This window comes from Triturus cristatus, chromosome 8, assembly GCF_964204655.1.
Source record: "Triturus cristatus chromosome 8, aTriCri1.1, whole genome shotgun sequence".
Classification (NCBI taxonomy): Eukaryota; Metazoa; Chordata; class Amphibia; order Caudata; family Salamandridae; genus Triturus; species Triturus cristatus.
In genome coordinates, this window is record NC_140591.1 from 412,940,560 (window position 1) to 412,957,971 (window position 17,412).

General features: G+C 44.5%; 1 protein-coding gene across 7 annotated transcripts in view; it reads left to right on the forward strand.

Annotated features, from left to right (window-relative positions):
• The window catches only part of DGKH (diacylglycerol kinase eta), a 725,438-nt gene that overhangs the window by 495,424 nt on the left and 212,602 nt on the right, over positions 1 to 17,412 (forward strand). For all 7 annotated transcript variants that reach the window (XM_085621806.1, XM_085621809.1, XM_085621807.1 and 4 more), the window contains one exon: positions 3,361 to 3,448. In XM_085621806.1, the coding sequence (XP_085477932.1) occupies positions 3,361 to 3,448 (88 nt within the window). The remainder of the gene's footprint in view (positions 1 to 3,360; positions 3,449 to 17,412) is intronic.

Below are 17,412 nucleotides of genomic sequence, written 5' to 3' on the forward strand. Positions count from 1 at the left end.
AAATGTCAAGAGCAGTGCATATGTTTGAAATTACTATAAACAAAAGCACTGAATTTATGAGTAAGCATTCAGGTTATTTAAAATATTGGAAAGGAGTGGAGGGAACTGCAGCTCCAGGGAGTGGGCATTTGATCCATAGCGTGAAGCTCAGTCACTAAACCAAAATCAACTAGAACATTGAGAATGCTGGAGCAACTCAAAGACCAGGTGCAACACTAGTTGATGAGGGTGGAAGCGGGCTACTTCTGACACTACCTTCGATCTAACCTTAGTTCTCAGAGGACACAGAGATAGAGGGAAACATTTTGGGCAGTGCGGTAAGGAAAACAGACAGTAGGAAAAGGAAAGCGATGACACCAATAATCTAGGCTGGGAACTGCGGAAGCCAGGGATGACGGTACCAGAAGGATTTTATGAGTACATCTTGACGCCCATCACAATCAGAGTATTGATGTGACGATATATCCTTTCACAAAATACCAATGGTGCGAAGAACAGCCCTTTAAACATATGGCAACTTTTATAAAACTCAGACAAGCGCAAAGGAGATCTGACCCAAAGTTCATTCTTTTTTTATAGGCCTAAAAACAGGAGGGTTCGGTGGACTGGAGGAGGTCTCTGTTTTAAGATACAGAAGGGAAAAGAAAAGTCCAGTCTTGTCCCCACCTACAAGTACTAGTAGGAAAATATATTTTATTTAAAAAAGAAGAGAGCCCGCTCATTTTCGTCATTTTAGCAGTTCCTTATTGACTCGTGAAATTTGTTTCTAGTGATCACAGTATGAGACCGAATTCTGAGTGTCTTAGGAGTAATACTAAAGCACAAAAAGAAACATTGACTTCATGACTCAGGTCCTCCCAGTGTAATCATGACAATGAAAGCAGGAAATGAAAATTCAGAAGGCCTAGAACAAAATTTCAGAAATTTAGTAATTGAGCACAAATGGTCTGAAGACCATGCTAGGCCTGTGTCTGTGCTAGTGCCTGTGTCAAGAGCAGGCAGGAAGTATGCAGAATGAATGACCCTCTTGGTTTTAATGATGAATATATTTATTGTATAGTTCATTAACTATTACAAAATTATCTCGCTGTGGTTCTTATTTTCCTTCAGCATCTGTATTTGTGAGGTCAAAGTGTGGTTGCACCACCAGGAGTTACAATGACCATATCTTCTACACCACCTTCAGTGCAATATGGAATGTTAATTTTTTTCATGGAAAAGGTCAATTTCCAAGGTATTGAATCATTTTCAAAAGAAAACCACAACAAATATAGAGTTAAATTAGGAGATTTTGGCATCCATTGATGGAGATTAAGCCTTTCTGGTAATGTTGGCTAGTGAGTGACAGTGATGACAAGGGCCACTCAGAACTGAAACAAGGAGGCAATGGAATTGGCTGAGGGTATCTGCAGGACAGAGAATGTAGTTGGAAAATTAAGAAGTTATATTGGAGAATCGAGAGTTTTTCCACTATGGATAGCTTACATTGAAATCTTCCAGCATTTATTTATTTTATTTTTTATTTGATTCCAAAGTGAAGGACATATTGATTTACCTTTGTGTGTAACAAATCTGACTCTTCACCCAAATTACTGACTTATGGCAACATTACTTAAAACAAGTATAAAGCAAATAATAACAAATCCAAAATGAGATGGAGTATCAGAAACCACAAGACATAAAAAAGAATGTTCTATGATCCACACTTACCAACCAACACTAAAACAGCACTTTCTCTGCTCAGTTCTGCCTTTGCTTGTATGATGATGCTTATCCCGAAGACAAAACACCAGTCAAGGGTGAAGGGAAGCATCTCCATGACCATGTTCATTGGCAATGTTAAAGGTTACTTTCTCATCGATGGAATCTCGCTTTAAGGCGCTTCAATTTTTATGTATTTTGTAAGGGTTTTACTTGAAGGCTTTCACTGCATATCATGTATTGTTTTACCACAAGTGGTGGTGTTAATTTTTTTCCACAAAAATAGCTTTCTTCTTAGTAAACACAGGATCACACTATTAGGTCGGATCTATGAAAAAGAAGATGAGGTTGCTCAGGATTTGTCATGTATTCTGGATATGTTGCCTAATTTGTGCTGTCATTTGATAGACAAAGCTAAGAATCACATGCTTGATAAGGTTTATAATCTCATAGTTTTATCAGATATTAAACCATTTTTAATTAGCTGCACTCCTAGAGGCAAAATGTAATACTGACTTTGAATTTTAAATAGCTAGTAACAAAAGTACGTCTGAAAATAAAGCAGAGCAGCATATCTTTTGGAATTATGTTCCTAACGTTTTTAGAATGTTTCAGTCAACTTCCTTGCCTATGTCAGTCTGCCTTTTGAATCTTCAGTTATTTTTATCCTTTTGTCGAATACCAAACGTTCAGTGACTTGTTTCAAAATTAGCTGTAACTTCTTTTATATATGAGAGAAAAAGCAATAGATTTTTTTTGTCATGATCACGAAGACAGATTTCCCTTTTTGAAACAAACATTTTATTTTTCAGCATTTTTGTTTTACTATAAGCTTTTTAAGTTTCACCTACAGAGGGCATGCACTGTCTCTGCGAGGCTGTCTTTTATATACAGTGGGCTTACAGCCTATCCGCAGCTTACCATTTGTTAGCTTCAGCATCTCACATATTTTCTTTGCTTCCACTTGTCACAGCGTGTGGGCGTCATGCCCTATTGTTCTGATTGTCCCACCTATGGAGCTTTGGCCAAGTACTTATGTCCATCCACTGATTCTGTTATTTGAGTTGCTGCTTTTTTGTGTTCAAGCACTCCGTATGAGTACTTGTGTTTTCAGTCAGACTACCATATCCACGTCCATGTTGCTTCCGTTCCCTCCCACCCACCCCGTCCATGTTGCTTCCGTTCCCTCCCACCCACCCCGTCCATGTTGCTTCCGTTCCCTCCCCGTCCATGTTGCTTCCGATCCCTCCCACCCACCCACTCTACCCCATTCCACTCTGCGCTACTCGGCACCACTCCACACCATTCCACCCCACTCAATGCCGTGCTACTCCACTCTGCTGTAAAATATGGCAAAAAGAATTGTCAAAGCCAATAGCTCTCACGTAGGTGAAACCTATTGGCTTTGCCAATGCTTACTAAATATGTTTGTGAATCAGAGAAATTGATGCAGAAAGGCTTCGCTGGGCAAATAAGACCTCTCTTCACATTGCGGATAAATCTTAGAACTATAGGACTCATTTCGCTATCCGTCTGGAAGCACTCAATCTTTGGTGCCTTTGTGAGTCACCCCTTCATGAATGCATGTTAAAGATGAAAAGCGCAGTTTAAAAAATATTCTACATTAACCTTCTTGTGATAATGTTCGTTCATCCTCAGGTGGAGTATAATGTCCTATGAGCTTAAGCTACCACCAAAGCCTTCCATTCTACCAATCACTCCAGAGGAAGAATCTGAAGAATGTCAGGTATGGCTTTATATTTAGACTATTTTTAATGTTAATTGGATTTTATGACACAAACTCAATTCTTCCATGTTAAACAGACATTTGACATAAAATCTAATTTATAGTGTTTATACAGCAATTTTGTTCTCCAAATAGCAATTCTAACTATTGGCTTTTGATTAGTGACATTGTTAATGCTTGATTACCTACAAATACTCCAATTATTTCTGTTTGGTCATCCTTAGCCAATCCTTATTTGTGAGACTAGGAATATTGCTAAATAAACACTGTATTACACCAAAAGAAACATAATTCGGGCTTTCGCCCTAGACTGCATCCCTGACTACCAGTCGCCGGTCTGCAAAAGTCTCATATTCCAGTGCCTCATCCTGTGTAAAGTAACTAAACTGTCTCTAATTAAGCGAATGGCATAAAAAAGGAAGAATGGATTTTCATAAGAACATTGCAAGACTCCAGTGGAAAGTAATACCACCAGTAGCTAATCAAAGTATTACTCCACGGAATCTTCGAATACCCACTTCTACTTATAAAGATTTTCCCAAACGATCCAACAAATGCCAAGGATACTTGTGTAAAATGCAGTCCCTGGAACCTGTGTTATACCACCAGCACTGATGACAAAGCCTTAGTACCTGATTCCAGTTCTCCAGTATCTCTCAGGTGTAGCCTGTAGTGTTAAGTGACATGGTAAGCCCATGTTGCAGCCTTACACATCATTGGGTCTTTCTGTTGCTCCTTTGGGGCATACATTTGGTGGAATGTGATACGACCCCTGAATGACTGCCCACTTCTTCATTTTAGAGAAAAGACATCACTGAATGGAAGCAGTATTGAGGGCTGAATGCCTTTCAGAGTAGTCCCTGAAATGTATGAATGTCTGGTGCAAGAAAGACCTCCGCTGTTCGAGCCAGACACAGTAACTCTGCCCAGCAAACATGCAGGCTTCCACAGCAATGTTAAAGCTGTAGTTATAAATAGTAAGACAGACTTCCCGTTTTTGTGAAATTAGGATTCCTTGGGTAGAAGCCTTGTCTGAGGTGAAGTTAAAATTCTCCAGTATTTGGGGTGTCTTTCATAGATTCACATGCTTGAATATTCCCCGTCGTCGAAGTGGGAGTCCCACGGTATATAAAAAGCAATAAGTATCATGTATATATATATATACATACATAAACCACATAAGAGTATATACATACCCAAATAAACTTTATATATATATATATAGTTCAAATAACATATCAAGTAAAAATACCATAGGATAGCATTGAGACATAAGAAAGCATTGAGAAAAAGAATCACTTTACTGACATATCACTGTCATTTTATAGTCCAAACTCCAGCCAATCAGGCGCTAGCACCCTCTAGAACCTTCTCCTCAGAGGCTCAGACCCTCAGATTTTCTACTGCACGTCGTGTGAAGGGAGTCTCCCTGAGCTCTGCTCAGTTCTTGATCTGGTTTGAGGTTTTTGTCTCTCATCATGTCTACAAGTAAGAAATCTCTTTTCCGTCCATGTTCATCTTGCGGAAAGTCAAGACTTTTCTCTGAGGATCCCCATGAGAAATGTATTTATTGTCTTTATCCTGATCATAAGGTGGCCAACTGTAAGATCTGCAGAACTTTCTCTCAAAAGACTTTGAAAGATAGAGAAGGTCGCCTTTTATTATGGCGACTCTATGGCGGACTGGGATGACTACCAAATCAATTCGCCCGCATCACCTCCAAGGTCGCCAGTCAACTCGCCACCTGTCGACATAACAGGGTTCCATCAGCTGATGGAAAGAGCAGCGCAACGCTTTCACCTTCCCATGGTGGTTAGGGAAGAGGACTGTTTCTTGTACGATTTCAAGTCCCAGCCTCAGAAACAAGTACGAGCTGTGCCCATTATAGACTTTATATGGAATGAAGGTATAAAGTTAATGAAAATGCCTAATTCTATTCCGGCGGTGCTTCCACGCCTGGAGAAAAAGTACAAAGCTCCGGATTCTTCCCCAGCCTGCTTAGTGTCTCAACCTAAGCCGGACTCAGTGATTACACAAGCGGCACAGCGCCGCTCCAAAAATCCATCATCTCCAATGTCGGCGCCTCCGGATCGCGACGGCCGTCGCCTGGATGCCATTGGCAAGAAGTTCTCAACCATGGCTTCAACAACGGTCCGGGCTGCGAATTCTTTGGCAATCCTCGGCCGTTACGATAGACAAATGTGGTCGGACATGGCTTCTTTGGTCAAGCTTATACCGGAAGATTCTAGAGCGGAAGCTCAAAAGATCCTGCAAGAGGGTGAGAGGGCGTCATCCGAAATCATCGACTGCTCTGTCGACATTGCATCCACCGGTTTCCGTCAATTGGCGGGAGCAGCTGTCCTAAGAAGACAGGGTTGGCTTCGATCAACCTCATTCCGGCAAGAGGTCCAGGCTAAGATTCTGGACATGCCGTATGACGGAGAGTCATTATTCGGCCAGCATGTGGAGGATGCTTTGCAAACCATAAAAAAGGACACGGATACGGCTCGTTCCCTCGGCACTCTTCAGTTTAGGAAGCAGCCCTTTCGAGGTGCGCGCGGCCGCGGCACCTCCTCTTCCTTTCGTGGGTCCTCTTCCCAGTACCGCTCCTACAACCAAGGACAACAGCGATACTCTTCACAACCACAGCAGTCCTACAGACAGCAAGCTGGCAGATCATATAGAGGGAAGTCAAATTACAGAGGGAATTCTACCAAAAAACAGTGACTGTGTACGGCAAAAGTTCCTTTTTCCCAGTTGTCCTCTAGTTCCTGTTGGAGGACAAATCTCCCAGTTCTTTTCAACTTGGTCCTCAATCACTTCAGACCGCTGGGTTCTGGATATTATTTCAAGGGGCCAAGCCCTAGAGTTTGTGAAGGTTCCTCCACGCACCCCTCCATCCGGACCTCCTCCCGCCCATCTCAAAGAACGTTTCAATCAGATCCAGATAATGATAAACAAGGGTGCCATCGAAGTGGTTCCAAAATATCAAAGAGGGTTGGGGTTCTATTCCCGTTTTTTCCTCATACTAAAGAAATCAGGGGAGTGGCGCCCCATCCTCGATCTAAGGTCGCTCAACAAATTTCTCAAGACCCAATCCTTCCGAATGCTCACATTAAAGGACATCCTCCAATTCTTCTCTCAGGAGGATTTCATGACAACGATCGATCTGCAGGATGCATAATTCCATGTGCCCATTCTGCCACGCCACAGGAAATACCTACGATTTCGAGTGGGTCACAGAGATTTCCAATTCAAGGTCCTACCCTTCGGACTCTGCTCAGCCCCACGGGTCTTTACGAAATTCCTGGCCCCGGTGGTGGCTCATTTAAGGCAAGCGGGTATTCAAATATATCCTTACCTGGACGATTGTCTCATCAAATCTCAATCCTATCACCAAGCGGCCCTCGATACTCAGCGCTGTCTCGATCTGTTCCAGTCCCTGGGTTTGTCGATCAATGTGCAAAAATCTCAACTCACGCCGGCTATGTGCAAGACCTTTCTCGGCGCTTCTATCAATACGAGCACAGCCATGGCTTTCGCTTCAGCAGAGCATCAAGCGCGGATTCAACAGCTTGCAAGCTCCATTTCAGCAAAACAGTCAGTTTGAGTCCGCACATTGAAATCCTTTCTGGGAATGGCGTCCTCATGCATCGCTTTGATCCCTCATTGCAGACTAAAGAGTCGTATCATTCAGGAGGAATTAGACAAGCAGTGGCGCCAGGTTTCCGGTTCCTTTAGCGATCAGCTCGTGGTGTCACCCCGCATGGCTCAAGCGCTGCATTGGTGGACCCGTCCTGCCAACATCGCAGCAGGAACCTCTTTTCTGTTGACAACCCCAGAACTCGTCCTTACCACGGACGCATCCATGGAGGGTTGGGGCGCACATTTTCAAGATCTATCCGTCAAGGGCCAGTGGTCGGCGGCTCAGCGTTGCTGGCACATCAACAGATTGGAACTGATGGCCATTTTCTTGGCGTTGAAATCCTTCCGCCTCCAGTTCCAGGGGAAGTCAGTCCTCATTCAGACGGACAACACCACTTGCATGCACTACCTGAACAAACAGGGCGGGACAAGATCTCCACTGCTCTCCCGTCTGGCGCAGAGGATTTGGAGTTGGGCTATACTCCATCAGATAACGCTACAGGCAATTCACCTGCCCGGCATTTCCAATACTCTGGCGGATGCACTCAGTCGGTCAGCATCATCAACCCACGAGTGGGAATTACATCAACCGACTCTGGAATTTGTCTTCAACCTCTGGGGTCACCCGACAATCGACCTTTTCGCAACCCCTCAGAATACAAAATGCCGGTCCTACGCAAGCTGGTTTCCCCACAAAGGGTCGTGCGGAAATGCCCTTTCGATCAATTGGTACGGGATATTTGCGTACGCTTTTCCGCCGATTCCTCTGATTCCGCGAGTGTTGCGGAAGATGAGACAACAACCGTGCCATGTACTCCTCATAGCTCCACGGTGGCCTCGGCAGGCATGGTTTTCGGAGTTGCTTCTCCTATCCCAATGCGAGCCCATCCTTCTTCACCTGAAGCCGGATCTGCTGACAATGAACAATGGTCGGATATGCCATCCGAATCCCAGCTCTCTCAGCTTGTCGGCTTGGAACCTGAGCACCTTGAATTTGCTCATTTGAACATTCCTCCAGCCTGCAGGGAGGTGTTAGCTAAGGCAAGAGCTCCTTCCACAGTGAAAACGTATAAGCTCAAATGGAAGCGATTTTGTCTTTGGTGTGCTTCCGCCCACATACATCCAGTGCACGCTCCCCCAGAACACATTCTGCCGTTCTTCCTACAACTAGCGCAGTCTGGATTATCGCACTCTACCTTAAAGGTCTTTCTAGCGGCAATATCTTGCTTCCGACAAGACGGCTCGTCCTCTCTCTATTCATCCAGAGTCATACAGCAATTTTTCAAGGGTCTCTTCCGAATGTTCCCGCCCATCCGGCGTCCTCCACCCACGTGGCGCCTGAACATCGTACTGGCTCAGCTCATGAAGGCGCCCTTCGAACCTATCCACTCAGCGGATATCAAATTTTTAACTTGGAAAGTGGCCCTCCTCCTTGCTCTGACCTCTTCCCGCAGAGTCAGTGACATTCACGCCTTTACAATAAAACCTCCGTTCCTTCAATTCAGATTGGACTGTGTCATTCTCCGCCCTAATCCAGTTTTTATACCTAAAGTGCCATCCGATTAACATCTTAACGAACCAGTGCTCTTAAAAACTTTTTTCCCGCATCCACAAACTCCGGCGGAGCAAAGCTTACACTCTCTGGACTTGAAGAGATGTCTTAAATTCTACATTAGCAGAACTCAATCCTTTCGCAAATCTAACCAATTGTTTGTGGCCTACGGGCGTGCTTGCAAAGGACAATCGGTCACCAAACCCACGATTGCCCGTTGGGTTTCATCAGCAATCTCTTTTTGCCATCAAAGGGCTGGTAAGCCTCTGTCTTCTGGAGTGAGGGCTCATTCAACGAGGGCTATATCATCTTCCACTGCCCTGTTCGCTGGTGTGCCCATCCATCAGATATGCCGGGCGGCTACGTGGTCCAGCAGGCACACGTTTACGAAGCACTACTGTCTGGAATCAATTAATGAAGCAGACACGGCTGTGGGACAGGCAGTTCTACGGAATCTGTTTAAATAAGGTGAGCCTCTGCTACTTCCCTCCTCCTGGGGTATTCTTAATTGCGTTCTAAATACATTGTCATTGTATTTCATGCAATATCAATACGGCTTGGTCAGCCGAATACTGTTTACTGCTTACTATTCTATTCAAGCATGTGAATCTATGAAAGACACCCCAAATACTGGAGAAGAACAAATGTTACTTACCTGTAAACTGTGGTTCTCCAGTATTGGTAATGTAATGTAATGTAAAAGTGAATTTATACCGCGCGGCTACCACTCCAAGGAGTATCTTGGCGCTAAGTCAACCAGGTGGAATGGTTGGGGGAGGCAGACAAATTTCACGCTGGCACCAATGACTACACCATTGCTAAGCAGGCTGCATCAGTAAGAGTGGTGTCTTTCATAGATTCACATGCGACCCACCCTCCTCCCCTCAGAGGCTCTCTTCTCCTCTTTCGGCTCTTTTGTCACTCTCGTGCTCGAAAATCTGAGGGTCTGAGCCTCTGAGGAGAAGGTTCTAGAGGGTGCTAGCGCCTGATTGGCTGGAGTTTGGACTATAAAATGACAGTGATATGTCAGTAAAGTGATTCTTTTTCTCAATGCTTTCTTATGTCTCAATGCTATCCTATGGTATTTTTACTTGATATGTTATTTGAACTATATATATATATAAAGTTTATTTGGGTATGTATATACTCTTATGTGGTTTATGTATGTATATATATATATATATACATGATACTTATTGCTTTTTATATACCGTGGGACTCCCACTTCGACGACGGGGAATATTCAAGCATGTGAATCTATGAAAGACACCAATACTGGAGAACCACAGTTTACAGGTAAGTATCATTTGTTCATATGTCTCAGAATGTTGCGAAGTAAGAGTCTTGAACCACTTGAAACTACAAGTCATACAAGCTCCTGATTGATATAATGTCCAGGAGGAAAAAGGTCCTGCAAAGAACAGCTTAAAGGAAGCCTCCTCATGGAATTAAAACAATAATTACCTTGCAAAGGTCCTAGGCGGGAGCCGAGGCAGGGACAATAAACTGAAAAGATCCCAATCTGTTTGATTTCACTGACTGCCCGCCTAATAGCCCATGAGACAGGGAATAGATAATTAACCCTATAATGAAGCCCACTTTCAAAACCTCAAGACCAATCTGGAATTGCCATTGCAGCAGTGATGTGCCCTATATATACAGCAAGTTATGAAAAGGGCACAATGATGGCTGTGAGAAGCGAGTGTGGAAGACCTTATACATGCTTGACCTGCTGAAGCCACTCCTTTTCGATTAGCCCTGCCCCTGAGGGCATATTATTTCAAATTCCCACATGACTGATGAAGCTTCTGTCTGGCCTGCATGACCAAGAGGGGCAAATTGAAAACCGTCAGGAAGACTGGTGATATCCACCCCCCCATTTCTGATATCTGAATGAGTGGAGGACACCACAAGATCCCCTCTACGATTGAACAACCAGTACTAGAGCTGACCACTAGCTCCAAAACTATACTAGGACTCTGAAAAGGGGAGGGGTGGCGGGGGGGGCATACGGAATAATACATCCACCTCCTGGAAACACATGCAAAATGGGGTAGAAGACTATTTCCATATGGCAAATAGGTTGATTAATAGTATACGAAACTGGTGTCAGAGGGCAGCAAACCTCTCTGATGGCAGAACAGAAATCAGAAGACAATGCAAAGAGCCATCTGACACATTCAGCTTCTCTGTTGTACAACCCCTGAAAGTGGATTTCCAGTATTGAGAACCTATGAGTCTCTACTAATAAATATTACTCACCACCACCTTTGAGAAAAAGTAACTTGGTATCAAGTATGCCCACTTAGGCATGTGCATTTAATTGTACAGTCTAAAAAAAAAACAAGCATTGGCATAGCCAATAGGTCTCGCCTTTGGGACCTTATAAGTGTTTAGCCATGCAACAGTTGCATAACTAAATACTTATAAGGTCCCAAAAGCGAGACCAATTGGCTATGCCATGTGGCCGTGAAAGTGATTGCAATCGCAATCACGATCAAACATCAAAGCGGCCGCGAAAGTAAAAGTAATCGCGGTAAAGCGTGGCACGCGCGCCCGCGCACATGCACTGTAGCTCTAGGCTGGCCTGGTAGCACTTTTTGAAGCCCTCCCAATAAGTCTCGCCAGACCAGCGCATGCAAGCTCTAATGGCTATGACCCAACTGAAAATTCTTTCTGGTTTGAAGAGCAGCGTGCCTTGACAAGTAACCCTGGGGGGGGACTGTTTGCTAGGGTAGCCACCTATTATTAACCAAAGGCCTCTGTCACATAATGAAAGGCAAAGTAGCATGAAAGGACAGTGAAGCTTTCCAGGTAAGGTATTACCTTTCTAGCCACCTCTGCCAAGATTGCAAGCCACTTTCATCAGAGCCTTGAAGTACTGGGAATAGGGTTTCTACCACCTGAGTATACATCAGGCTTGTGCCCCAGACATGTGCCCTAGATAATCTGACTAGTACCCCAGATTAATGCATCCTGTTAGGAACAGAAAAAAAAAAACCCAAGAGGTTGCAAGGCACATCACAGGAAAGAGTAACCTACCATATCACCCTGAAAGCGTTCTGCTTCATCAGGGGATCACTCACCTATCACCAGAGTGTGTCTGTTGATGTTTTTGACAGGAATTCTGCCCAGGCCCATCCTGGATTGACCTGAATAAACTGGAGATCCTGGAAGAACATCATCAGAGATATCTTCTGAGTGATCGTGAATCCATGTCAGTCCTGCTAGAAATGAAGAGTAAACCAACAAGTCAGGGTGGACACTGATCATTCCACTTCGTGGGAAGAATGTACCCAATAATGGGACAACACCCTGGCGAAAACTCCTAGGGTTCTTTGATTCAAAGGTCAGTGTAAAGAACATTAATTGGTGGTTGATGATTACAAAATGTCGAATTTCTGGTGAACTTCATCCAACTGCGGTATGCAGTAATGTTGTCTGGTAGGCTCCTTGACCAAAGGGATCATGTGCTGCTGAGAGTCGTGAAATGGATTGCTGCGGCACAATTTTTGACCCACCTTTTGGATAATTCTGTACCTTCAGAAGTCTTCAATATGAGAAAGACACAGGACACCCTTACCCCCGCTTATTCTTCTGAACCCTTAAGATGGCTCTGTTTTCAATATTCCAAGAATCTCTGACAGAGCCAGAACCATAGTCTGGTTGTGTGGATCATCTGTATTCTTAAATCACAAGGCACTGAGGCAAATTTCAAATTTGCTCAGGTATTGTGTATCTTTGCTGTTCACTCGAAGCATCTATTACAACACTGGAAATGCATTGTGACCTTTATGCAGTGATACGTAATACACAGGCCAATAAAATATGATACATGACTAAAACAAAACCTACAAAAACCTGCATCATCCATCGGTCCTATACTGAAGCATTATCATGTGTTTCACAAATTAAGGAGTCTGCCCCATAGCCAAAGTTTTATGCATAATCGCATTGCACAAATAGGATAGCTGCAGAGGCTTAAAGAAACTCCTAAAACGAGCTGTCCCTTATGCCTTGCTGGACTGCTCGTCAAGAAAATTTCCTATCAATTACTGAGAAAAGCCTCAGCTGAAACATCGCTTGGTGCCAGATAGATGAGAATAGCAGCTGGCAGACTTGTAGGTAGAAGAATGCCTGCTATTCCTTGCAAACGATTGACCATGCTTGTTGTCTTTAAAGCCCTGGCCTGTCATATCATCCAGGAAATGAAGCTAAAAAAGGATGCTGTACTGAATACTGTTCACCTTACTGTCCCATTTTCATATCTCAAAGATGTGCAGGTTGTGTCATGTAGGAATGTCATACATAATGGAATTTCCACCTTATTCATATCCTTTCCGTCATGTAGGTGTAAGTTGTTGATGCCTGGATGGACTGAGATCTCTGAAAGCAGGTCCCTTTTGGTTCAGATGCAAGTAGCATGTCCTTTCTAGTTACAATTCCCCTTAGGGTCCAGCTAAGAGGCAACTGCTTCTACCCCTTTGAATTCACTGACCTCTGGTAAAATCCATGATGAATGAGAATGTAAGTTTAATTATTGGGAGGTGAGGGATGAGGCGTAACCAATTTAATCTTTTTCGTAGCCCTCTTTCTCAGAGTCTCCTGGTGTGTAAGGATCTCTGCTATGAACTCTGTCAAAAGGCCTTCCAGTTGATCCTTAGACAGGAATGTCATTGCTAGTGATGAAACCCCATGAACATTAAGTGAAGGGCTCCCTTGTCTTTTAGAAGGCGTCGGTCATTATATATAATGCAAAACCCACAATGACATCAACCAGCTATGGTCCCTCCTTCTCCTTGCTAAGTGGAGGAAGAGTCTTGGGCAAATTCTGCCACTGGATTACAAGCGGATCTCCTGGAAATAAATTTGACCCTTCCGATCAAGTATTGCTGAGATATCCGTGCAGACGGCAGAATCGGCACCGCCAGGCTCGTCTGTCCCGAGAAAGCGGAGCAGTTGAAGAACAGCACCTTCGCTCACCATGAGAGCAGCAATCTTCCAGGAGTGACACGGCTGAGGCGCAGTGAGAAGCCCTCTGGTACGGAGGGGGCGCGCCCAACGCTGGGAGGAGATTACACTGATCCCAGGAGAATCCTGTCCGCCATTGCAGACACTCACCGCGAGACAAAACACGGTGAGCGGGTGCATAGTTAACATCACCGGGAGCCCCGATGGTAAGCCCAGGAGGCTGGGGGCTCCCGACACAGTCCTCCTTAGACTCTTAGGGCAATTAAATCAATACTATCCGAGAGCCTTTTTTTTTTTTTAAACGCTTGTGACCCCAAAATGGCGCCTGCAGAAAATAGTCGCATGGGGTCAAAAGCAATCACCCCAAGGGAGGCCCCCTTTAGCATCTACAGCGTAGAGGACACACAATTGATTGAAATAGCAGCAACAGCTCAGGCCTCAAGGGAAGACCTCGATTAGCGTTATAAGCAACTGAGAGGGATACTGGAGTCGCCCCACCTGATCTATTATGGCGGCTGTCTCTCCCCGTGGCAGCTATAACGCTGAAATACTCTCCTCCTCAGGAGGCAAGCGGACACTGGCTCCGGCCTCAAACTGCTCCATTGCACAACAAACACCCTCCCTTGGAGCGAAAGACAAAAATGTGGACCGGCTGAATTTAACTCCAAGGTCAGAATCCCTTGCCTGACCCCAAGATAGATGCCACAGTGGTCCCTACCACATCGTGCTACTACTCTGAGAAAAAAACTGACATTGACCAGACCTCAAACCCATCCCCCATCTGGCCCACCCATCAGGATACTGAATCTGTGAACTTACCTCTGACCGTGGAGACCTAGCTTTTTGGCCGATGCCCAGTGGAGTTACCCGATAGCTATAGAGGAGGTGGGCTGTGGACTACCCCCTTGGCCGTTACCTCCCCAGCCGGACTTTGGGCAGACTCTCCTTCATCTCTCCATCCTATCTCCCTCCTACCCCTTTACCCACCCCCTTACCATTCTAAGCTCCATTTATCTCGTCTTCTACGCTCTTTAAATGTTTTGCTAATAACTGATGTAACTTGTAACTGATGTAATTTTGTGAACCTTATGTAAAGCGCTCTGATACCTCCGGGTCTAGCCAGCGCTGTATAAAACTCAAATAAACATAAACCTAAAATCTCTGATTGCTTATGAAGGAACGCCGAGGACAAAATTTACATATTCTCCTTAAGTCACAGATTCCTATTTACAACAACAGCTCATTCATACACTCATTCATTGGTGGGGCCCATAACACCAACACGCTCGTCACTCAATCAGCTTCACTCAAATATGTAACACGGGAGGGGAAAAGGCGCTGGACATGTGGGTACCTTATTACCTATCAGGATTAATTTGCTTTACATTATATACACATTCTATATACAGCTTCAAAATCCTGACTTTAATATCAAGGCACTCCACTATTTGGTCGATGGACCAACTAGTTGGACTGGTTGATGGTGAATTAGAACCAGCTAAAACACAATTAAAGCCTAGGAAACATTTGTTATTTTCTGTAATTAATTTAAGAACCACAGACTCCTTTCTTATTTCAATTTTGTTTATCTTACCGTTAATTAAACTCTTAAATTGTCGCTTATTTTCTAGAGCTTGTTATTTGATCGTTAAATTTATTAAAAAGAAAATTATGAACATTCAGAAATTACTCTTCGACATAGATTTCAGAAAAGTACATTGAAACATTACCCAATGAAAGACGATGAAAGTTCAGATCAAAGAAGAGGTTATCTTCATTCTCAAATGAAGGCTCCCTCGAGCAGGCAGTCCAATCCTCACCAAGGTTCAAACCGGCGTGCGAAACACAGGATATAGCATAGTAAAGTTCATTATTTCAGCAAAGTCCGAACATCAATCCGGAGCATGGACCAATTCCACACTCGGACTGATAGCAAAGAAATTAAGGAACACAGAAAAATAACCCAAAAGTATATGCAGCCACAACCAAGACCTAACGAATTAATCAACGAACGAATGCTACTGCAACCAACCCTTCCAATTCCCAATTACCAACATAATGATTGACGAGACGATTTTTATATCCTCTTCTGCCTTTCTTCGTTTTGCATATAGTAACTTTTAGGGGCAGATCAAATGTTCTGATTGGACAGTTCGGGGTTATCCGCAGGTTATTAAAAATGTTCTCAGTGCAAACTGGTTCTTCATGATGACTTGGGATAGGATGGCGCAAATTGTTAAATTTCATTTGACTCCCAGGTGAGAGCAGTAAATGTATCTCCTCAAGGTGAAAAAGTTATCTTTTCACAGGTTCTGTATTGTCCTTTCCGCTGTTCCCTCATAGTCCTCTTTTGGCTTGCGGTCAAGTTCCTAAATTCTTGTCCTTGGTAGGGAACACGATGTCAGGAGTTCAAGCTCCCTCGTGATTTCAAGAGCCAACTGGGCATGCGCAGAAGTCATCACGTGCTCATGGTAGCATCTGCTTCAGAGAACACCATCTAGGGTACTGCCGCCTATTAGGCCCGAATGTCAACTTTAGCAAAAATAGACATGACAGAAATTAAAATATAGAAATGAAAGTTCTGATGTTCAAACCCATACTAATCCTAATATATATTAGTATTTCCCTAGCTGTAGCAATATTTAAGCGTTACAACAAACAAATGATGGACGGAATGCTGACAATGCAGACATTCTCCCCCAGTCAAGAGATCTGGGTTAAATCCATCGTTCTTTTGCCCACTACGCCACCCCTGTTCAGACATGGCCATATGCAAATCAGTCTTGACCCTGTGCCTCATGGGAACAGTCCAGCCCGAACTGCCAAGCCATGTCTTCCCTGCACCGTAATCAAGCATCCTAGGACCGGTTTCTGGCTATCAGCCGTCATCAGCCAGGATAGCTTGACTCCAGTGGCGTAGTGAGCACGGGACCCACGTCTGGGCATACCCATCCCACTTAGGGCGAAAAGCGTTACAACAAACAAATGATGGACGGAATGCTGACAATGCAGACATTCTCCCCCAGTCAAGAGATCTGGGTTAAATCCATCGTTCTTTTGCCCACTACGCCACCCCAGTTCAGACATGGCCATATGCAAATCAGTCTTGACCCTGTGCCTCATGGGAACAGTCCAGCCCGAACTGCCAAGCCATGTCTTCCCTGGACCGGAATCAAGCATCCTAGGACCGGTTTCTGGCTATCAGCCGTCATCAGCCAGGATAGCTTGACTCAAGTGGCGTAGTGAGCACGGGACCCACGTCTGGGCATACCCATCCCACTTAGGGCGAAAAGCGTTACAACAAACAAATGATGGACGGAATGCTGACAATGCAGACATTCTCCCCCAGTCAAGAGATCTGGGTTAAATCCATCGTTCTTTTGCCCACTACGCCACCCCAGTTCAGACATGGCCATATGCAAATCAGTCTTGACCCTGTGCCTCATGGGAACAGTCCAGCCCGAACTGCCAAGCCATGTCTTCCCAGGACCGGAATCAAGCATCCAAGGACCGGTTTCTGGCTATCAGCCGTCATCAGCCAGGATAGCTTGACTCCAGTGGCGTAGTGAGCACGGGACCCACGTCTGGGCATACCCATCCCACTTAGGGCGAAAAGCGTTACAACAAACAAATGATGGACGGAATGCTGACAATGCAGACATTCTCCCCCAGTCAAGAGAACCGGGGTAAATCCATCGTTCTTTTGCCCACTACGCCACCCCAGTTCAGACATGGCCATATGCAAATCAGTCTTGACCCTGTGCCTCATGGGAACAGTCCAGCCCGAACTGCCAAG